The sequence below is a fragment of the Podarcis tiliguerta genome (assembly GCF_965153285.1).
Source record: "Podarcis tiliguerta genome assembly, chromosome: 3".
Taxonomy (NCBI): Eukaryota; Metazoa; Chordata; class Lepidosauria; order Squamata; family Lacertidae; genus Podarcis; species Podarcis tiliguerta.
The window spans coordinates 36,790,858-36,814,608 of NC_139536.1; the positions used below are offsets into that span (position 1 = coordinate 36,790,858).

Here is a 23,751-nt window from a genome sequence, read left to right on the forward strand (position 1 = left end):
TGTGCTGCATGAACCAGCATTCATGGTTTGTTTTCTTCACAGAAGTCATGACTGGTAATCCAACAACAAACCTTGGAAACAACCACAGGAGTTGGTTTGCATATCGCAGACTGCAAAGGCAAAAAGGGATTTTAGAAGTACATTAGAATTTAAATCCACCCCCCTCCTGTGCAACCCCCCCCCTTTATCAAGCAGTACCTGTAAGTGTAGTGCATTAAAATATTTAAGATGTGGGCTTTTGCAAATCATTTAAGCCTTCTGTCAGCTTGAAGAAAGAAAGCGGTCTCAGCTACAACCCCTATGTGCTCCACCTCCTCCATTGAAGGGAAATTGGTCATTTTGTGAGAGCTATTCAGTCAACTCTTGCTCGCCCGTTGCTGATGCAAGCTAACTGCTCCTTTCCACGACTGAATGCCATTTATAATAGAAATAACTGCTTACTAATTAGCAGCTATATCTGTTAACTGCTTATTTGTTAGAGCATGAATTAGTAACCAGCCTTTGGCTGGGCTATAACGCTCCATAACCCTGGGAATAATTCTCGTTCATAGAGTAAATCAATACCTGCCAGCCTACCTTTTACAAATACAACCCCCCCCCCCCCAAGGGCATCACATCTCTTTTGCAGCATGCTTTCTTATTCCAGCGAGACGAAGCAGAATGATGGTGGCGACACCTCGTAGCGGATGGTCCATGTATTAATGGGTGTGATTGTTGAGACAGCTACCTTTGCCACAGATATATTGCAAAGCTTATATATATATATATATATATATATATATATATATATGTATAGTATAGGTCAGTGATGTTTTGGGATTCCAATTCCAATCATCCCTGACCACTGGTCCTGTTAGCTAAGGATGATGGGAACTGTAGTCCCAAAACAGCTGGAGGGCCAAGTTTGGTCATCACTGGTATAGGTGCTGCTGCTCTGTGTAGACCATAGATGAATTAGTCAGTGGCACTTTTGAACATGATGGATGCCAAGATGTTATTTCCAATTTCTGTAACTGATAAGGCAACCTAATGTGGTATGGTCCAATGGGCAGTGTGCTGAGCTTGGACAGTCAGTTACTTACCAAGCGGCTGAGGGCACAGTAATATTGCGTCCTTGTAAACAGGTAAGTCAAAGGCTGTAAAAAATTGGGCATGTTCTGGCATTACATGATGCAGACACTTTGCTTCCTAGATCTGGCCCAGAGACCACATTTGCTCTAGTCCTGCTCCTCTCTTTGCTGCAAGTCCTACAAGACCAGTTCTTCTGGCCTATTTCCACCAGATTTGGAAGGGCAGGGCCCTGTCTGACTCCAGCTGCAAAAGCTGCTTCCCTGTGAGCTCTGCTTCTCAAGATGCCTATAGACTCCTGGGGTAGAGTATTGCTTAGGTGTTTTTTGTTGGGGTCAAGATTTACTTTAGGAAGATGCTTTTTTATGCTCTTAGTCGTTATATTTGCTTATTTACTGATGCATCTTACTATGAATTATGTGTGGATTGTTTAATTTTACCATATACTTACTGACAAGTTTCCATGTATTGCTTCCGATTATTTAACTTCTGTTATATTTCTGGAAATACATAAAATCTTTTGATCTTGTATGCTGCCTTGAGTATGGTTTGACTAAGGAATGGCAGCATACAAATAAACTGTGCCACCCCTGCCTCCTCATTCCACAGGCAGTAAATGACCAGATGAAAGCAGCAGACTGGGTGATGGGGTGGAGGGCAGACCACATGGCACATTCAGCTCCATCTTCCGATGCCTTGCCACCTCCACCATCTGATGGAGTCTGCCTAATGAGACATCTGGCTCTGTGTGCAGTGGCGTAGCGTGGGTTGTCAGCACCCGGGGCAAGGCAAGTAATTTGCGCCCCTAACCCAGTAGGGGCAGAGAGCTGTGAGTGCGAGCGCACCCCCCCCCAGATGTTGCGCCCGGTGCGGTCGGCCCCCCTGCACCCCCCATGCTACGCCACTGTCTGTGTGTTTGCTAAGCAGCTCTGAGTCTGGTCAGTGGATGCATTTGGGACTACATAGTCTTAGGAACCTCATGGCGTGAGTTCCACAGAAGACAGCTATAAATGAAATCAAGAACTAAATTCAAACTGCCATACAAATGAGTAAAAAGTGTGTCTCGAGTCTCTTACATGAAATCAGAAATAGTCTTTGGTGAAATAAATCTGTTGGGCTTCACTGAAAGCCAATGTTTTGCCGACATTCAAGTGCTTAGAGTGTAGAGATGCACTACCCTGCAAGGCCTGCTCAAAAGCTTTTGGTGACTGAGGCAGAAAATCCAAAAAGGCACTGGGCACCTGGAAATTTGATCCCTTTCAATGGTGCCCAATAACTGCTGCATGTGACCCGCAGGGCTTGCCACTTTGGAAAACCCCAATCTTCAGCTACTGTTGGTTCCAACCAGCTTGCTTGTGTTCACATGTCCTGGCAACTGCACTTCTTCCTCGTGGAATGAGAAAAAATTATTAGGAATTCAGCTGTGGAAGTTAGGGTTCTTGGCAAAGGTGAAACTGAAGACAAACAAGAGGCTGGGCTGAATGCTGCTTCGGGACCTCCAGACATCCTTTTCGTTGCACGTTCATCATGAGTTGTGCTCAAGAGGTTACCAGGGCAGTTACACCGGGCCATGACTTTCAGTGCTATTTTTGACAGCAAATGTTTTTGGGCGGTCATGCAGCTTTGTTTGCAAGAGGTGCAGAAATCTGCTAAAATCCTGTAGCCTTCCATACCACGAATTTCCTGGTTGTTTTTTGTTCTGCTCTATAGAGTAAGAGTGCTGCTACAGACGGCAATTAAGTGTTAACATTAGCACTGCAGAACAACAATAAAGTGGGATGATGTGTGGATGGTTCAATATAAATCCAGCATGAATGCACTATTACTATTACATCAATGACAAGTCTGCAGGGGCCCCTTATTTGGATCCCCACCAACAGATCTCACTACAGATGAGATCGCATTAGATAGGTAAAAAGGAAACAGAGACAAACATATGGGGGCGGGGGAATCAAGAAGCACACGCTCCCTCCTTCTCAACCCCAGATGTCTTGTGACTTATTTATTTGTGCAAAAAACAAGAACAACAAACCCAGGTGCACTGATGCTGCTTGTTACAGAAAAAGTGGAAAATAATCAGTGTATCTATAACACACCTCCAGATACTCAATTGCACAATGATCAAAAATATCTATTTCCTCACTGCTAGGAGTTCAGTAGAAAGAATAAACGTTTGCAATAACAGCCCCATTTCCTCACCATCACAAGGTCTCATGCTGAAATATATATTCCCCATTACTTGCAGGTAGCTCAAATCCGTTTATTGTGATGGGAGAAAATAATGCTTTACAGCGCTATTTTAAGACAGGGACTGGCTGATGGGAGTTCAATTATTTCAGGAAATGTATTTGGGCTGGGTAGAGAGTAAAACTTAACGGAACTATTTCTGCATCATCAGTTTCTATAAAGCAAGTAGGCACTTCTTGATTAATATTTTAACAGCCTCGCTTACATTGTCTGCACATCTTCACCCCATCATTCTAAAATAGGATCATTTAAATGGGATCTTGGTGTAATTTGAAAATTAAGGGTTTGTTCCTTGAGAAAATTTTGATTTAACACTTCCCTCATCTTGGATGTGGAATATAAAACGTTCATTTATAAAAAGATTAAAATAGGATTGTGGGGAGGAGAATCCTCTTGACCTAATGAACAGGAGAAGGGGGAATCGCTGGAAGCAGGAAAGTTGCAAAATAAAATCCTGAAAAATGGAAACCAAACCTAGAGAGTTTGAAGGAAGGGACCAGCCAGACGGCGTTCCAGGAGTTTTGCTCTGCTCTGTTCACCCGGGACACGACATCTTGCATAATCCTGCCCAGACGCCCACCTGCGAGGAAGGCGGGTGACTCTGGCTACGGAGCCTTTTGGAAGGACTTGCTCCACTTCCCCAATTGCCTACTGAGAGAAGTCCTCCCCCGACGGCCTCGAATGGTCGCCTCGGATCTTCGCCTGTGGAGAAAGATTTGCAGCAAAGTGGGGTGGGGGTGGGGAAAGAAAAAAGAAAAAAAAGCAGACACACCGGCACCGCTGCTTGGGATTCTCCAGCACGCAAGCCGAGGGTGCATGCATGCATGCATCACGGGCCAGGCGTCTCCCCCGGGCGCAAAAGCCTCGCAGGAGCGCTAGAGCGGCGTAACGCGCAGACACACAGACACGTACAAAGCGGAGTGGACGAACGTGCACCAGTACAGCAGCAGCGCAAGCGGGTTGCAGACGCCCCTTGCATCGCTGATGGGCTTGCAAGCGCGGCGGGCCTCCGCGCTCTCGCAGCGCGCAATGAGCAGCCACACAACAGGTGCAAGCGCGCGCGCAAGGGGAATGTGCAGAGCGCACCGTGCGGATCCTTCCTCCCCGGCGGGATCCGCGTGCCCCTCGCGACACCCCCTGCAAGACAAACCTATAGATCGCGGTGGCTGGGGAGCCCAGACACCCACAGTCGCCGCCGCCGCCGCGGTCTGTTCCTCCGGCCTGGCTGTCCGCCCGCGACGCTCTTCCAAAGAACGAGGCCGGGCGCCGAAGCGGTGCACCCGACCGCGTTGTGCGTTTTAGCGTGGACGGCTGAAACCTCGGCCGATTCCTGGCATTTCCTTGCAGAAAGGAATGAAAAAAAGCGCGGGGGGGGGGAATATAACCAGATAGATCCGTTTTCTGTCAGCCTTGTTTTGTTTTCTCTAATTGGCCCTGGGGGAGGCCGGGAGAACTGGGTAGGAGGCAGGACTCCGCTGGAGCAGAGTTGATTTAATTGGCTCCCTTTCTTTTTCAAAACTAGAAGGGACTCGCAAAGATGGGAGAACGAGCGAAAGTGGAGGGGTGGGGAGGGTGGACGGAGGGAGGCAGCCGGGTTAGCAGGCAGATCCTGGAGGATTGCAGGCTTACTTCAGGGTAGGGACTGCGATTAGAAGAGGGCGCCTGCTTCGCGCTCGAGCTGAGCAAAAGGCTCAGGAGCTCGGACTTTCCTCCCGAGTCATTTTGGCGATCTGGGGGAAAGGTGACTGCTAGTACGAGAAGAGAGCGAGTTCTCCCGGCCAAGCGACCCGTAAGTTTCTGGAAGGCTGAGCTGCCTTCTAGAGCAGATCACGGCGAAGCAGGTACTGAGTTACACCGCGCACAACCTTCTATAAGCGGAACAGAACTGGGGGTGCAGTATTGTAGTTGTGCGCTTGCTATATATACACACACGTTCTTCTAGGAAGGGGGAGGAGCCAAGGCTTACCACGCCCCTATTACAGACCGTCCTTTGCAGTGAAAAGCTGCTTTCTGCAAGTTTCTCAGTCCTCTTGCCCTATTCACTCCCCTCCCCTCTTTCAGAAGTTACATTCGAGATGGAACGTTTCTGTCTCCCATTTGTAGAGAACAAAGAGAAAACAACACATTAGGAAAAAAGAGATTTTATAAATTGCAAAAGGAGAGGGAAGAGGGAGGGAACTTCCCAGCTGCCAAAACGTCAGTCCAACGCGCTAAAACTTTGGATAAATCTGACCCGCTGATTCGGACAAAAACGAGAGCAAGGGGGCAGAGAGGTCGAAGGAGGGGAGGAAAGCGCGGCAAGCGGAGCGAGTGTTGTGTCTGGCCCTCGTTCCTCCTCCTCCACTATCAGGCCGGCATGCGATGCACTGCAACTGAGCAACTTCAGCCTGGAGAGAGCGGAGCTCGGCAGCTTTGAAGGAGCTGGGAACGAGAGATGCTTCTTTGGAAGGGGGAAAACAGCACACACAAAACCACCACACGCAGCAAAAGTCATCCCTGCATTTAATTAATTCCAAAATCGGGGGGAAAGGGAGAGAAAACAGCTGGAAGCAAGAAGAGGAGGATTACCTATTGCCCCAGCAGCTGCCTCTCGGTTTTCTTCTCCGCACCTCCCTCCCCATCTCTCACACACGCGCGCACCCGCCTCCCCTCCCTCCTCGCGCCCCCTTGTTCGCTCCTGGGGTTGCAGCCAGAGGCTCATTAGTAGGAGGGAGGGCGAGGACTCCGTGTGTCTCCCTCGCTCTCCGTCGTTGTTGCATCTCTCAAGTTGGCCCCAGTTGGCAGGCGATTGAGTTTGGGAAGCTGGGGAGTTCAGAAAGCACTTGACGTCTCCCTCCCTCCGCCCCCCCAACAAATACGACTCCCTCTGCTTGAAAGGAATCGGAGCACAGCCAGAAAAGGGGGGAAACCCGCGGAAGTTCTCTGTGGATTTTGCGTCGCCACTGGATCGCTTCGTCTTGTGCCTTCTGGTTTTGAATCGCCTTGTTATTTCGTCGCCGTTGCACGTCTGGGCGTGAAGTTCTGTTTGTTTTCTTCTGGGAGGACTCCGGGATCCGGCGAAAGGCAAGACGGGGAGCGAGGAGAGGGGGGAGGAGAGGGGGGGAGAAACCAGATCCCTCGCTGGCTTTTCCTCTCCTCCCTTCCTCGCACCTTTTACACTTGCAATTACTGCTCCCCGTTTGGGGAGGGCGGATATTTCTCTTCGTTCAAATTGACTCGCTCCCTCGCTCTGTTGTGTGTGCGTGCGTGGAGGAGATCGCGAGCTTCCCGAGAAGCACTGGCTGGAGTTGACTTGGCTAAGCCGGGCTGAGGCGCCCTGTGGCCGGCCAAGGCTCCCTTCCTTTCGCTGGATCCATCTCTTCCTGCTTCGAGCCCCAGGAAGTGGTGGGCATTTTTAATACATCTACACAGTACATCTATATATCTACAAAAGCGCAAAATAGCAGAGCCGGTTCAGGAAAAGCCTCATCTCCTGCCTCTCTCGAATCCACCGCCTGATGCTGTCTGGGCTTTTTTTGGAGGTGGTGCTTGGGCTGTTCTTCTTCGCAGGCTATGAAGCTTCTGCCTTGAAGATGGAGACTATTTGGGTTTTATTCCTCTCTCTGGTCCCGGTGTACACCAGGGGACAAGGGGTCTACGGTAAGTGACGCGGGGTCGGTGTGTGTGTTGCACGATTTCCTGCTTTGGGGAAGTGCAGGGAGGGGGCTTAGCTAGGCTCAGATCAAAGTTTTCCCCCCTCCCGAAAAGCACCTGCATTAGCAAGAGAAAGTAAATGGTGCCCACAGAGCGCAGGAAGGAGCGAGAGGATGGATGTAGTAATAGGTTCCCCCACCAGCCCGGTTCGCGACTTCGTAATTCCTTGCCTGTGTGCTGTTGCTGTCGCCGCCGCCGCTTCTCTCCCCCCGCTCCCTTTTCCAGATTTACGAGGCGAGAGAGACGCCGCCGATTAACCCTTTCAGAGCTTCGTCCTGGGCAAAACAGGGGAGGCGGTGGGTTGGGGATGGCACAAAGATACCCGTGCCCACATGGCTCGGCTCCCTTCAACTTGTTGTTGGTAAAGAGAGAGATGCACTTTTCGGTTTGCGTGCGTAATGTGTACAAAACTATGTCGTCCTCCTCCTCTTGGGAGACGAAGCTGCTTTCCATTTCGTTGGGCTGCTCAATATTGCCCTCCTCCTCCCGCTTTGAGTCGCCCATTCCCCTCGGGCGAAGCACCCGCTGCCGCCGCCGCCGCCGCCGGTGCGAGCTGTTGCGCCCTCCCTCCCGCTTCGGTTACTTGTTGACGCTGTGCCCGCACAGAAGCGGGGTTGCAAGCCAAGCGCGGGCCTGAAGTGCCGCCGCTGCTGCTGTTGGAGACCGGCCGCCAGACGGGCTTTCCTAAACGGTTATTAGAACCACATTGCCAAAGTCTAATATGGTTGCAATCCGGTTTATGCTTCTAGACAACCCCCAGCGACTTCTCTCGCGCGCTCTGCCTGCACCCACGGCGCCCGGGGAAGGGGAATCCCACCCACGCACCCCGCTCCCTTTCTTGTCTGGGGGAGGGGGGGCGGGGAAGTATATTCAGGGGCCAGATTCCCCTCCAGCTCTTTCGTGGAGGCCGGATCGCCAGAAGGGAAGGCAGGCAGCCCGACCCAGTCGCCATGGAGCTCCCGCGATTTTGAAATGAAGCGGGATGCGAGCGGGCTCTGCAAAGCGGCAACGCGCATGCACGGCCGCTGTTGCTGTTGGGAGAGCCCCTCGGGAGTTGCGAGGGACGTTTGGGGAGCCGGCGTGGAGGTGTAGAGATGGATGCTAGCTGCGCAAGGCGGCGAGGGCCGTGGGGGTAAGAGAAAGCGCGCCCCTTCCATCCGCCAGCCGCTCCTTGACTGGCTCCGTGGGCTAAAAAAAAAAAAAAAAGTGGGGCGGGGGGTCGTTCGGGTGGCGGCTTCGATCGCCTTCCTCTCTCCACTGCCTCCCCGGCTCTTATTTATTTTGTGAAAGAAGCGTTCCCAGCCCCTATCCCTTTTCCACGATCCCACTACAGCTGACGCCCCCCGTTTGCAAATGGATGCACTCGCGCGCGCGCTCACACGTGCACTTGGCCGGGCAGCCGGCGCGCACCGCCGTGGTCCCAAACAAGCGCAAGAGTCGTTGCCTGTCTGCCTCATCTAGGGCCGGCCAGTGAGGGACTTATCCGGCGCAAGGGATGCGGCGCTTCCGCCAACGCTTGCGTGTGCAGGTGCGCTCACGCTGCCCCGGCTTCTGCATCTCAGAAACTCCTATTTTACTATATTTGTTGCTTATGGGTTTTGTGTGGTGTTGTTTTTAAAAAGAAGAACTTGCCAGACTTATCAAAGCCCTGTTTTGCCTTACCACTTCATCGTAATAAAGTCAGCCTTCAGTAGAAGCGTGTCTCTCATATCCCCACAGGGGAGAGGGAGAGTTAAAACAATAACAGCTGAACCAGCATTTAGCTGGAACTTACCTATGTGTAAATACCATCAAGGCTGAGTTCGGTGCAGCCTATTCCCCACTGCAGCTAAAAGTCTTTGTAGGTCACTTTAATTATGCTTTTCTTTTTTTTAAAAAAAGGGAATCTATTCTCCTCCCTTAGGGCTGGGGTTGTTAGCTGGAGTCTAGTTCTGTTTTGTGAAATAACTGCTTTAAATAGATGCTGTTTTGCTCCAGCTTCCTCCTCAGCCCCTGTATCTCTGTGTCTGTCAAGGGGAAGGGAGAATGGGGGGATTTAAGGTCCAGAGGGAAATTAGGAGAAGCACCCGAGAGCGGTGAGACGGGGTGTATAATGTCTTTGTGGCGAGAGAACCATTGTGTGCGCAGGTTTTTACATCCCCATGGGTGTTTTATATGCTCCCAGGCAAACTTTTTATTTTTAATTAGCCTGGCTGCTGCAGTCCAAGCAGAACTACTGGTGGGCTTGCTTTCAAAGGCCTCTTCAGGCCCTTTAAGATTGTCAATCTTCCTACACCTCTGGCTTCTTTTTAATATTAGACCCTGGGTTTCACTCCTCTCAGACTCAGGCTTCTTTCTTTTCTAGTTGATTCCTTCTTTCTTTCAACCCTCTCCATGTTTAAATCAACATCCTGATGGTATTTTTTAGGGAGAAAGAGAATGCAGGGTGGGGGGAAACAAGCTTCGCTGTAATGGAGGCATTCTTTAAAGCTTGCACTGTACACAAGACTTTCATTTATTCTGCAGGGTTTCTCTGGCTCCCCCAAACCCTGGTTGTACAAACACGAACAAAAATCTATCAGCTTTCTCTCTCCCTCTTTCAACTATCTACTGAGTGAATGCTGGTTTTAATATAGAACAGAATTTTCTGTGTGTATGGCTCAGGGTATTCTATCGGCACACTGCAAACTTTCAGTATTTTGTCTTTCACAAGCCTTTCCTTTCCAGGAGCTTTCTCCGATCACAGCTGCTTGTTTAGAAGGTGAAGCACCAGCTATTAATGGCGCTTTGGCGGTGCTGTATCAAAGCTGTTACACTTGCAAAGAAACTTAAAGCAGGATTAGAGACTCTGCAACCCCCTGCCCACCCCACAATCCTCCTTCCCTTTGCCCTAAATGCTGGTCTTGAGCTGGAGCCTCAAGCTATATATAGTTGGAGTATTTCATGTTCTGAATGTTTGCCTCTTGTGGCACTAAATGTGGAAGGGTTGGGAATTCAAATGTTGTATTTCAGTACGCTTACACACACACACACACCCTTGAATGTTAGAGAGGCAAGGAAGGCAGACGGTGAGGAGGGGGGGTCACATGCGCTGGTATGAAGGCTATAAATACATTCTATCAATCTGAATGTAGTAAGTTTAAATCCGATTAAACCAGATAAAATATCCATTTGACGTACCCTTTAAATAATAGGCCACGTGGGCCTTCCTGAAAGGCCTCTGCCAAGGTTTATTGCAAAGGATGGAATAAATAAAATATATGTTACAGGGAGACACTTGGAGTGGAGACATGGAATAATTGGGAGTCCAAAGTACATCTAGCTTGCTCGCTGCCTGAAGAGGCTTGTTACACAAATTGGTGTTTGATACGATGACTGAAGGGTGTCTGAGTCCCAATAATCTTCCTTTCCCTCGTTATCTGATTCCTTCCATTCAGCTTAAGCTGGCCACAGAAAATTGCATGTGCGCACACCCCTCTCCCATTAAAAGCTGTATAGCTGTTTAAAGAAGGGCTGGCAAATGTCAAATCTTACATGAGCTGCTGGTGATGCAATAGAATCCCTGTGCCGTCTTTGACCATGTTCACACATCTATAGAAAGCCAGTTTCCTCTCCCTTTAACCATCCTCTCGTATGATCTGACTCCTACTACACATTTGTCGTTGTGAGTTGGTTTAAACTTTGTGGGGGCCACTGAAAATTGCTGCATGTGGAGAGGATGTTGCCGTGTATCCCAAGAGAGATTTGTGCTGCCATAAAGGAAATCACCCTGAACCCCGTAGTGAAGTACGCTGTATGAATGGCTTGCCATACCATACCCTCTTGCATATGACAAGATTTAGAGGGGCATCCATGTGTGGCAGCCACCTTAGGAAGCTGTTTTTTTTTGGCTGTACACTTAATTTATTTTTATTGTCTTTTTAATCTCAGGGTGTGGCGCTTGTGTGGAGTTTTCTTTCTCAGGCTTGTCCAGCCTTCGGTACTTTGTACTTGGGGGCAAGGGGAGGGGGAGAATGCCATATGTTATTGTGCCTCGGGTAACAAAATACCTTGACCAACAATGGTGGAGGTTGTAATATATAAATGGGTCCTGGAAGAGAAGTTGAAATGAGATAAGAGCAGCAGTCTGACCTTTCTACTCTTGAACCAGTCGGAAAAGACTCTTATAAAACTTATCCCCACCACAAGTAGGGCAGATGAGATTTCTAGATTGTTTTCATTGAGCATTGTCTCCTAGGGTTGTTTGAGGTAGACAGTGACTCTTCACAAACAATGCCAAGCCATGGTTTTGTTTTAACCATGGTTTGTTCAGCAAACCCCAAGCAAAAAAGCCACATGTTGTTTCTCCAAAGTTTTTCAGTGGCTCTTGCTTTGTGCCGCTGTTGCTTGACAGGTTTCTCGAGTGGGGAGGCCATAAAAGACATGGTTAAGCAAGTTGGGTTATGTCCAAACACCATACCTTAGTTAAAACAAGTCATGGTTTGTAAGTCAACGTGTCATGACTTGTCACCAGAAAACAAGCCTTAGTTAGCCTGCTGAACTGAGTTTGGACATTCAAACATGCCACACTCTGGCTAAACAAACAAAACTAAGTCAGTTTTGTGCAAACCAGACAAATGACAGGATCAGGGAAGAACTTGGTGGAACCTGTTGTAAAGTCCATGGTGAAAAAATTAGATCAGGTGGCCATTGAATTTTCATGCCATTGTTATGTTTGCCTGGTCAAACACGGTTGTATTGGGTGTGCAAATAAGGCAACAACTGGTTGACAATTCTAATTCCTCCTTGTCAGGCTGTACTGCTCTACATTGTGAAAATGATAAAAAAAGAAATACCCTAAATAATTCCCTGGTTGTATGCTTTTGCTCATGTGAATGCAGCCACAGCTTCTGGGCCTAGAAAGTGTCTATAGCGCAATCTTGTAGGTTTCCTAAGGGAAACACAGTTTTAATAAAGCATTTAGCAACAAAGATCTCAAATAGGGTGAAAAATACATTAGAGGTGGGTGGAAAGGAGATAGTCATTGAGAAAAGGAAATGAGTTTGTCTCTTTTCCTCTACAAATAGTTGGTGGCAAATATTTTCTCTCTCTTTAAGTATGTATACAGAGAAAGACGGGGGTGTTTTGTTTTTTGTTTTTCAATACTTATTTTAAAGCCCACCTTATAAAGTCTACAGTCTTTTGAGAGCAGGCTTTTTTGAGTAGCTTTGTTTTGGCCGGTGGAAACTGGGCTCCTGCTTTGTTTACTTTAGAAAGAGGATTTAACAAGCCTTGATAGGAGTGTTTTATTGCTAACATGGAGCAGCTGACAGCCCAACTTTCTCTTCCCTTGCTGAGGAAAAGGCCCTGTGAGTTGGCAGCCCCTCATCATTGTCTGCTTGCAGAAAACAAATCAACACCTTCAAGGAAACATTCCAGGGTGGGAGATGGAAGGTGAAGCAATGAGCTTCAAAGGAGTACATAGGCTGAGCATCAGGGAAAATATCCTTCATGTGCAATCGGACAGAAATGTTGTGGGGAGATCTCCATCACCAGAGACAAGGAAAAGTAGACAGAATATGCACAGGAAGGAGCAATTCTTCCCTCACGACAAAAAAAGAAATAAAAAAGGATCTGGCTGAGTGAATGATTTCCCATTTTCTAAGATTATGGGGTCAACTCTATATTTCTGATGCTGGCAGGGTGCCTAGTGGAATAATCTGCCTGTATATTACTGCCTTGTGAGTAGCATAGGGGAACATGTGCTAGGTTTGTTTTTGCCGTAGTCTTTTTGCTAGCTTATTTCCTGTACCTTTTAATAGTAGATTGATGTGCGTACATTAGTAGGTGACAATACTTATCTCTAGACCCTGTGTAGCTCTCCAGATGTTGGACTCCCGCCAGAGTCAGTATGGCCCAGTTAGGGGTGGTGGGAGCAACATCTGGAAGGCCACAGATCCCCCACTTCTGTTTATGCCATGGAAAGCTTCACTTGCTAAATCCAGTATACTCAGTGGCGTGGGAAGGGGGGCAGGGGGCAGTCTGCCCCGGGTTTTATCCCTGAGGGGGGTTGACATCGCCGCAGGCGGCACCCTATTGGGATGCTCGCGCAGTCGTGCCATGTCCCCACTCAAGGTGACAGTCCCTAGCTCCGCCACTGATATGCTAAGCTGAAGTTGAAGGCACAAAAGCAGGCAGGGCCAGACCTTTTTTTTCTGGCAGTTGAGAGCCCTGCTTTAGTGAGACCCAGTGAGTCCTATATGTAAAAAGTACACTGTGTGGGTTTCCTACGATGTGCACATGCCCAGAGTGAATAGCAGTCCCAAATCTGGTGATCTAAACTCCTTTTCCATTGTTCAGATGTCCCACCAGCTGTGAAACAAGATCAAAATGTGTATTCCGGAAGTGTATATCTGTTAGCCGAGGCCTTAAGATCTGCAAGAAAGGCCCTTCTTGCAATCTCACTGACAAGCACAGCTTGCTGGGTGGTGATGTGAGGTAGGGCCTACTTGGTTGTGGCACCCATTTATTATGGACTCCCCTCTCTTGAAGTCTGATTGTCTTCCTCGCTGTTATGTTTCAGGTGTTGTCTCAAGACACACCTATTTCTTCAGGGCCTTGGCACAGTCTCATCAGTTCATGGCCAGTGGAATTAGATTCCTCACTGTGGTGTTTGTTTTGCAGTTCCGGCATATTTGTGGTTTTAAATTTAATTGTTTTACTTGTACACACACTATCCCAGAATTGCTTGTGATGAAGGGCAATTTAAAAATCACAACAAGCAAACGGTTTATTGCATCCCTCATAGATCTTGCTTCCATTTTCATCCTAGCCGATAGAATCAATTTTTTTAGCCTAGAGAAATCTCATGGCTAGGTTTTGGAGTCTACTAAGTAGTCAAATAAGTATAATGCTCCTTGTGGTAATATATAACTTTCCTTATTCCTGTGTTCAGTCAGCCTTCCTTGTCTGTTTGATTTTGGTTATGCCTGTTCTAGGGATGCCATCCTTATCTTACAGCAGGAATGCTCAGTGCTGCATAAATGTATAATTCTCCCCCAAGATCTTCTTTCCTCTTTTCAATCAGATTTTCATTTTCTATGCACCAAACATGCTCAGCATCAAACATGGATTTTAGCTTGTGTAGTATTGCTATGAATGCCTTCTCCTGCCTGTTTGTGGTGTTGTTGTACAGCCTAATCACCTATGCCCTTTGTATAGCCCAAACCCAGCATTAGGTCAGTTGGGTTTTGCTCTGAAAAACCCCAAACAACCTGCAGAGCCATCTTTTAATACAGTATGCAGTACTTGGAAGCTGACATTATCCACCCGACAGGTTGTTTGCAACTTACTGGTACAAGTCAAAATATTTCACTAGAGGTGTCATCAGAAACCACTATCTTATGCTAATTTTTGTGAGCATGAAGACAGATGTTGAATAATTTGACATGAGCAACATAGCTTAGAAAATTATCACCGTGTCAGGTTTTTGTCAGGTTTTTGAGGAAATGCATATTTCAGACAACTTGAAAAGGCAGAGTGAGTGAGGGTAGTGTGTGTGTGTGTGTGTGTGTGTGTGTGTGTGTGAGAGAGAGAGAGAGAGAGAGAGAGAGAGAGAGAGAGAAGTAGTACCAAAGAAAAACTGGTAAGTCATTTGCAGCTAGCAGCTTGGGCAGTTCAGAAAGGATGCTCTTTCTCTCAAGTAGTCTTTATATATAGCTTCTCCAGATGGAGTTAGGACTTGTTTAGACAACTGAAGATTGCTATGGCATTTTGGAGGTTGCTTCAGGATTGTTAACCTGAGTCAACAAATCTAACTTGCACCGTAGGGTGTTCCTCAGTGCCTCACCTGCGACCTCCTGCTTTCTATTTCAGCTCACTCTTGGATCACGGTGTGCTTGTGCTAAGTTGCCTGTTCTACTTGCATACCTAAAGATAATGTCCATACTGCTGTTTGAATGGTCACTTATCCTGAGACAAAGGCAAGAGCCCCCATATGATTCAGAGGTGGTTGATCTCTCTTCCAGCCTTTAACTCCTTAGCTGGAAAAACAAATCTGAAACCGAAGTGAGTTCAGACGTTGGTTTAAGAAAACAAAGCAAAACAAACAAAGCAAAACAAAAACTATTTGTATAGAGGAGCTCTTAGGAATCCATTTGTTGCACATCAAATGAAACAGGGCATGGGTAGGTGAGTGACAGCAACTTCAGAGAGTGTTGATAATGTGGCAAATGCCTATGCTATTCTTCATTGGAACCTGAGCTGCAAGTCATAGTTCAACCTCAGGCCCTGATAAAGAACATGTTCATGCCTCAAGCACCTCATTAGTTTTGTGGCATTCCACACAAGCTACTTGATGGCATCCTCTCGAAGCATATTATTAAACATGCTGAAGATGAATAAACTCAGTTGTCATATCAGTGTGATATTACTAGAATCCAATTTGGGAACTGAATAAATGGTGACAGAAGATTACTGCTTGTGAGATAAGTTGCCTTCAAATAACCACTGATGAAGCAAAAATGCATAAAAATAATAATATAGAAAAAAAGATCCTAGGGAAGTAGTTGGAATTATAGTATGAGAGTAAGAACAAATTTGGGCTGGAGCTTAAACTTCTGAGATGGTCTGCCTTGAGCCAGGAGCTTCAATAACTAGAAAACCAAGTTAGAGAAATCTGTGGAATTTGTATGAGTTTTAATGTGACATGCTAGCAGCGATCTTTTGGACAAAGTATTTCTCTCTTACCTACATATCATCAGAATGGGATGTTAGAATGATGGTCTGAGAATGGAGTTTGCTTTTATCCTTGAGCTATACAAAATCACCATAGATGAAATTGGGAAGGAATTTAGGTGAACATGGTGCACATGTGCCTGGTTACATGTACCTTAAACATGTGCAGACTGGTCTTCTGTAGTCCGTTTAGCCTAACTATGGTTTGTTTGGACACGTGAAGCAGGCTCAGCAGACTAACCATGGTTCGTTATGTCTAAATAGAACAATTCTGTTCTGCCAGCCCACCACAAACATTTGCCAAGCTACAAAGATGCAAGGCAAGAGCAGCTGGAAAACCAACCAAATTTTGACGAAGCAAGTTGTGGCTTGTTTACTTGTTTTGTTGAATAGCTTGTGGTTTGTCGAACCTTTTGCCAGTAATTCCTGACTAGCTGAACAATACAGTGGAACCTCTACTCACAACCACAATCTTTTCCGGAGGCCCGTCCGGAAAGTGAAACATGTCGCTGGGAGAGGTGCTGTTGTACGCAGGCGTGAGCGACGATTGCCCGCTTCTGCGCATGTGTGAATGGTGATTGCTGCTTCTGCACATGCGCAAATGGCAATCGCTGCACACACAGTGCCTAGTTTCTAAAGATGACATCAGAAAGCAATGCTGAACTTTAATAGAATTGAGATCCCAAAGGACCTCTAGTCTAACCTCCTGCCAGTGTAGGAAATCCCCTGCTACTGTGTCCTTGATAGGTGACCACCTGGCTTATGTTCAAAAGCAGCTAAAGAGGAAACCCCAGCATCTTGTGAAACAGTCTGTGTCAGTGTCGAACTGGAATATAGGAAGCTGCTTTTCACTGAGTTAGAATGTTAGTCCTTTCTTAGCATTGTTCACACTGCTGGCCAGCTGCTCTTGTGGATTTGAGGCAGGGTTCTCTCGCAACCATACCTGGAGACGCTGGGGATTGAACCTGGGACCTTCTGCATGCAAAGCCGATGCTTTGCCATTGAGCTACAACCCTTCCCCAACTGCTAGTACCACCAGAAAGCCTTTCCTAAGGTTTCTTCCAGATCCCCCAACCCCTTCTTTGTTATTTGGACCCCTCTTGGTCCTGCTGACTGGAGCAAAGGAGAACAACTTTGCTCCATCACCTATGTGGCAGCTCTTCAAATACTAGACGACGGCTGCTGCCTCTTAATTGTCTCTTCTCCAGGTTTTAAATGTTCCTGTTTAAATTTCTCTCTCAATGTTTGTCTCATCCAGGCCGGCACTCCTCCCCAGCCACTGTCTCAAGGTAGCTGCAGTGATGTGTCTGTTTTGTAACGTGCTCCTCTGTCCCGATGCAAAACAGCACAGCGGTTATTAAAAGCAGAGATCCAGTCACTCGACTGCCTCTGGAATTGCATGTCTGCATTTGACATTTGTCTGCATTCGGCAGCACTCGGCACTCGTGATGGATCATGTTTCACAAGAGGGACCTATGAAGCTGTGCACTGGAGAGCTGCAAGAGAAATCTTATTATAATGATGATTGTGCTGGGAGTATATAGAACTGGAGTCTTGAAGCAGGTCATGTACCCAGCAGGATCCTCTGAGTATTGCTGGACTTCGGCTCCTGTCATCCATTGATGGGACCATTGGCCATGCGGGCTGTGATTCATGGGAGCCACATCAGGAAAGCCTCCATCTTTGCGCCAAGATCCAGGGGTGTGAGAGTGCTTACGAGTACAATGTAACATTTAGCAAAGTTTAATTAGAATGAACGATTAAGGATCCAGAAAAAAACCTGCTTTAGTCCTCCTTTTATTGAAGATTCTTGCAGATTTATGTTTCTCCCAAGCAGAAAATTAGCATAGTGGAGATTTTCGTTTTAGTTACTGTATGTGTTGCTCTGCAGAGATCATATCAAAATCACATTTGAAATGAGTTATGAAGGGAATCAATAGCTGGAGCAGAGGAGGAGGAACCCAGAGCAGACGTTGATGCCATTCTAATAATACTTAAAACTATGGAAGGAAAGCTACCAAAAGAGCAATAGATTGGGAGACTTGTAGGGCTTAGGGCAAGTCCTTGGCACACTGGTGTCTCGACTGCACAACATCAAGCAGAGAATGGGAGTTCACACAATTGCCATTGCTCTTCTGTAGGAACATTAAGTCTCTTCCCCTTTGCGTACAAAACTAGCATGCCAAAAATAAGGGTTCTAGTGCCAGCCTTCTCCTTGGCATGCTTGTTTTCTGTGGAGAGGAGCATGCAAACCCATGAATCTTCATTTGTTATCTGAAGTGGTACAGGTCAGACACAAATGTCCCGACCTCGTGGAAATTGCTCTTGTTCTTGCAAGTCTAGTTCTGAGGCAAAGACCAGAAAATGGACAGGTGGTGACGATACAAATCGCCTGGTTTGCATCACTCATTCCTTCCACTTTCACACTGCTGCAGTTCCACCAACTCCAGCTGCATCAAGTTTCTTGACTTTGCATTGAAAAGTGGGCTTTTGTTCTGCACCTGTTGCAGTTCCCCTGATGCCACTGCCACCACCTCATGCATGAAGTAGGTGAACAACAGACCTGTTGCACCACTGGGTTTGAGCACCTGGTCTGGAGACAGCTTCTGCAAGCCTCCTGAGTCCTTCTTTGGTGCCTGATATGCTCTGCTGCTCTGCTTTCAAAGTGCTTTGCTGTCCACAGGTAGGCGGCACACGTGGACGTGGAGTTGGACATGCTGCCCATACTCTGGCCAGCAGGGGGAGCGCCTGTCCATCATATTCTTCAGTGAATGCTTTTATTGAATTCTGGAGGCCTGCTAAGTGCACCAGTCACTAAAAGGCCACCTTCCAATAGGCAGCCATGTCAGTCTATGGTGCTGACTCCTGTTTGACTCACCTTGAACTTAATTTGCATGCTTCTGGATTTAAACTCCCACAAATAACACTTCTGCACAAGCATGCGTGTGCATCATAATTATATTGTTTCAAGGAACTGTCGACGAAGTCGCGGGATGTGATGGTGGTTATAGACCACACAGTACAAAACGGACCAAAAACCAAAGTAAAAACATCCTCTCTGGAGAAGCAGTGGCAACCTGCATAGTTTAGTCATTCTGTTCTTTTGCTTTCAGGGCCAAGAAATCCTTTCTAGGAGAAGACAGGGAAGTACTGTAATTGCAAGACCATGTCAGAACTTGGAAGGGTGCATGGCAGTGGGAAAGAAGGGATGTCAAGAAAGAAGGTTGGGGCAATATTCGAAGGGTTGAGCCCAGACACTGAGGTCCAGTTCTGAGGGCCTTTGGGGAGTTCCCTCACTTCAAGAAGTGAAGTGAACGAGGCAGAGGGCCTTCTCGGCAGTGGTGCCCATCAAGATGTCAAGGAAATAAACATCTTTTAGAAGACATCTGAAGGCTGCCCTGTTTAGGGAAGTTTTTAATATTTGATGCATAGTTGTTTTATACTATGTTGGAAGCTGCCCAGAGGGCAACCCAGTCAGATGGATGAGGTTTTATTTATTTATTTATTTATTTATTTTACTTACCGAAGCTCAGCAACAAAGCACATGCTTTGCATGCAGAAGATCCCAGGTTCAATTCCTGGCACCACCAGTGAAACAGGATCTAAAAGAGCAAAAGCCGAGGAAGATCCCCTGCGTAAGATCATAGAGAACTGCCGCTTGTGAGAGCAAAGAGGATTAGTTTAGATGCGCCTGGGCCAGTGGCCAAAGAGCACTTTGAACATTCTGGAGGTTGAATCCAGAGTTGTCCTTCCATGCTCAGTCGGTAGAGCATGAGACTCTTAATCTCAGGGTCGTGGGTTCGAGCCCCATGTTGGGCAAATGATTTCTGCATTTCAGGGGGTTGGACTAGATGGCCCTTGTGGTCCCTTCCTACTCTATAATTCTATGATTCTGTCTCCTGGGGTATTCAAGCTGGTGTTTGCAGGGCTGCCATTCTTCTCCACATTCATTTTGGTCACTGGAATATACTGCTGGATTATGCAATTTGATTGTGATTAGGAGCGGATGTTTTATTTAAAGCTAGTCTAATTTTCAAATCAACTTTTATGTGTACTTGAAAACGCACTTATGCCTATTGCCAGAGAAATAAAAACATACTCAAACTAATGGGTTTTCATTAAAGACAGTATTAAATTACTTTCAGCCTTCTCTTTAATAATGTATTAGGTACCCCCTCATATGTTCCATCTCAGGTACCGGTGTATAACTCTACTCCTCCAAGTGTTGGAATCTCAACTCAGGAGAGGCCCAATGTCGTACCTTAGGGAAAAGACACAGTGAATGTAGGCAGACTTTTGGGTCAAGAAAGCTGCAGCCAGGGGCAGACTGGGGTAATATGGCACCCTTGGCGAGGACAAAATTTGTTGCCCTCCCCTCTCTCACCTTTTGCTTTGTGCATGTGCTCAAGGGCACTATGTCATAGTTGCTGCAGTTCAATCGCCTGTCTGACTGGGGCCTAAACGCTGGCTCCCTTGGCCTGAAAAACAAGATGAGCGCCGCACCCCATAGTTGCCTTTGACTAGACTTAACCATCCAGTGGTCCTTTACCTTTTTACCTTTTTTACCTTAACTTTGAGTAGGTACCTGCATAAATATAGGTGGTAATAATGATAATAATAGTAATAATATTGCACCCCATTGGCTTTGTGCCCTGTTCTGGGGAACTACCCTAAATCCACTGCTGCTTCAACAGGCTGGCAGGTAGATAGGATGGCAGTCTTCAGTGATGGAGCTTGTGCCCCTTTTTTCACATGGTCCAAAGTTTCACGGGTACAGTGGGGAATCCTAGCTGTTTCCTGTATTTGGATCGTTCTTTATGGCAGGGGTAGGCAGATGTTGGATGCCGCTTCCTATCAGCCTCAGGTAGTATGATCAAATGTTTAGGGATGACTGGAACTGCAGTCCGACAGCGTTTGGAGGGCACCATGTTGAGGTACCCCTGATTTATGGAGTGTTGTGCCGGCTTGCTGATGTTGAGCTGTCAGTGGCTGTAATCTGAGGCTGCAGCGCTGAGCACTTAGGTTCCCATGAAAACAGAGAGATGGGGACAGTTGGCTTGCTGTCTGCTTATCTTGCTGGGGATTCTTTTTGTGATTAGAAGGAGCTTTGGTGGCAAACCATATTACTGCCAGGCTTACAGGATACTGGAGAGGGGCTTCAGATCAAATAGGCATTCTCCTTGGAGCAGCAAGAATTGCTTTCCACCTTCTGCTGTAAGGTAAATGAGACAGCAGCAAGCTTCCCCTGTCCCATGTCATGTTGGCAGCAAGGGAGTTGCTGCAACAAGGATTCTTCCCATACCATGAAGATCAGGTATTGGGCCATGCCCACATCACCCCATTTATCAGAAGGTAAATTTCCCAACCATTACTGGAGAATGAGTTGTAACATGATCAATTCCCATGTGGGCTCTGGGCTCTTGATGTTGTGCAGGAGGGAGCCATGTTCTGGTAGGGTGGGGTGGCTAGAAGACAATTACCCCAAGGAGAGACACTTGTTTATTTAAAGGCATTAAAACCCCGTCTTTCACCCTTGAGAAGCACTTTGAGGATGACAATTGAATGTGTAGTTCAGGATGAGGGTTAGTGGCTCACACATTTTGGAGAAGGTAAGAGCTCTGTGTGCAACTATGACACCTCAGTTTGATACTGGGAAGAATGGGTTGTATACAGTGGTGTCTTTGCACTATTGGAAAGCACTTCTGCTTGTGCAAGTCTGAACATACTAGAGACCTGAAAGCCTTACTAGACACATGAAGGCCAGGTGGCGGGGGAAATGGATTTTTTTGTGGGGTGGGGAACCTGCTTCCTGCTCATTTCTCCCCTGGGCCTTCACACCTCTACATCCTACTGTAGCCCTTTGTGCCATATCCCATACTGTTCCCATCAGTCAGGAGTTGCTTTTCAGGAGATGCAAGGGAAATTGGGATGCCCTGAAAGGAAGTGTATTATGCCAGTGCCAGGCCACCACTGGACACAATGGTTGTCATCTGTCTGCCTTGGTGGACAATGGAGCAGTGCAGAGAGAAGAAACACACTGGTGCATTTGCAGCAGGACAACCAGACACCTTCATCTGCCTCAGCTGCAACAAAGCATGTCTCTTCCATATCGGTCTCTACAACCACAGCAGGTGCTGCTGTTGTGAAAGCTTTCCCCACGGTATTCGGCGGGGAGATCGCACGGTAGTTGTTGCAGTCTTGGAGGTCACCTTTGTCCTTGTAGAGGGTCACAATCCTGGCGTCATGCATGTCTTGTGGCATGGATCCTTTTTCCCAACACTGCAAGAGGAGGCAGTGGAAGTGTGTCACGAGAGAAGAATTGAAGCCAGCTTTCATCACTTCTCTTGGGATTCCATCCTGTCCTGGGGCTTTACCACATTCCTGAGAGTTGATGGCGTTCTTCAGCTCACTGAAGGAGGGAGGGACACTCAGCTCTTCCAAGGCAGGCAGAGCCTGGATACAGTTCAGTGTGCCTAAAACCCCACTATTCGAAAAATGCTAGACTGTACTGTGTTTCATGGCAGAGGGAAGCAAGGGATGCTGGCTTTGTCCCTGACATGGTGAGCCCCATAATTTCTCCTGAGGACCAATTTCAGACATAGTTGTTGTCCCCACTGCAGAAGCTGTCTGTAATACAGCCCCCACATGAGCATGGAGGGCAGCCCTGGTGAGTTGACCTGCGTGCCTGTACTGCATGGGAAATGTCTTCTATTTATATGTACACACGCTTGATTGGGGAGGGAATAATCCTTACATTAGCACACACCTTAAACTTCAGACCTCATAAAGAGATTTTTCCGCTGCCAAAAGCTGGCAGGAGATATAAAAATACATTTTTCTCCCTCAGCTCCTTTTGCCAAGGAGGCTTTGAATAAAGTGTTTTCATTCCCATATCTGGCTCCTCTGCTTCCCCATCCCTTTACTGCCCTTCTGGAACCTTTTCATCAGTGTTCTGCTGTGTTACATAAGCGCAGCAGGATTTCCTGATCTCCACGGAGGTTGGGAGGCTAAGTGCCGAGAATGGAGAATCCCAGTACTTTCATCAGTACATTGAATGTGTTTGAGTGCGGCAATGTTTGGCAGTGCTATGAGTTTTTTTGCATGCGTTTGTGTGTGTTAGTTAAATTGTATGCCAGACCCTTCTAATACCTGGATCCAGCAAGTGCTAAAATCTAATCAAGGCTTCCAATTCTTGGGATAGACAGACTAGCCTCCTGGTGAGGTGTCAGGAGAACAAAGGAAGGGGCTCTGTGGGAGATGACAAATGGGTGGGGCTCCTTCCTCAACTCGCATGTAGAGCTTGTTATAAACTAAAAGGTATAAACTAAAGGGAGGAAAGCAGCCTGTCTCTGGCAGGAGCCCTGCTGGCTTAGCCCTCCTAGGCCTGTGGCAAGTGTACCCACCTATCCCTTCCCTCTCTGCACGTACCTGGTGAGAAGGACAAAAAAGCCAGAGTTGAGAGTTTAGGAGTGATGTGACCTAAAAGTAAAGCAGCAATCTGGAGAGAGAGTCAGAGCAATGGCTGAGAGCAATGTTTGATTTCTGTTTGACTCCAAGGCTGCGGCTATGGGAGAAAGAAGACCTTTTTTGGGGTGCTGATGCTATGAACCCCTCCATTGCCGGCTCAGGTTGTGTAGATGTGTAAATAAATCCTATGTGATAAAGACACCTCGGTCTCCACTGTGCCTGAGTCCAAGAAGGAAACATGAGCCCTGGGTAATCGCCTAGGACTCCTGGAATCTTGCACTGCTCAGAGACTGGGGTGGCATGCAGCAATATTATAGCAACAAACAACACCATCCTGCTGCAGATTAAAGCCACACAGGCAAATGGTTCAAAATTAGGAAGCTAAATATATTGATCACAACCAAATCCCCCTTAAAGTAGTTCCATACTGAAATGGAAATTGCCCCAGCTGCAGCAGTCCCTGCAATTTCGGGAAGGAGAAGTTGCTGATGTTACGTTAACAGAAATTGATGTAATATTGAAAATTATAGTCAAGAAGATGCAGGATGAAGGTCTTGGGATGTTTGCAGATGAAGGCAGAAT

At 47.2% G+C, this 23,751-nt stretch overlaps 1 protein-coding gene and 1 long non-coding RNA gene across 6 annotated transcripts in view; one reads left to right on the forward strand and one right to left on the reverse strand.

Annotated features, from left to right (window-relative positions):
- Positions 1-1,483: 1,483 nt before the first annotated feature.
- Positions 1,484-5,935, reverse strand: LOC310674837. Its single transcript, XR_014509774.1, has 3 exons — positions 4,466-5,935; positions 1,974-4,017; positions 1,484-1,812 (listed from the first exon to the last, which is right to left on the reverse strand). It is a non-coding gene; the product is annotated as an uncharacterized lncRNA (long non-coding RNA).
- Positions 5,936-6,012: 77 nt separating this feature from the next.
- MDGA1 (MAM domain containing glycosylphosphatidylinositol anchor 1) overlaps positions 6,013-23,751 on the forward strand; it is a 240,198-nt gene continuing 222,459 nt past the window's right edge. For 4 of the 5 annotated variants that reach the window (XR_014509752.1, XR_014509753.1, XM_083434428.1 and 1 more), the window contains exon 1: positions 6,013-6,954. Coding sequence is in view for 3 of the 5 variants with exons in the window: in XM_083434428.1 (XP_083290554.1) it covers positions 6,813-6,954 (142 nt within the window). In the remaining 2 variants the exon portion in view is untranslated. Of the gene's footprint in view, positions 6,955-7,899; positions 8,141-23,751 lie in introns of those variants that run through there. The other variant, XM_083434430.1, reaches the window with a different exon arrangement.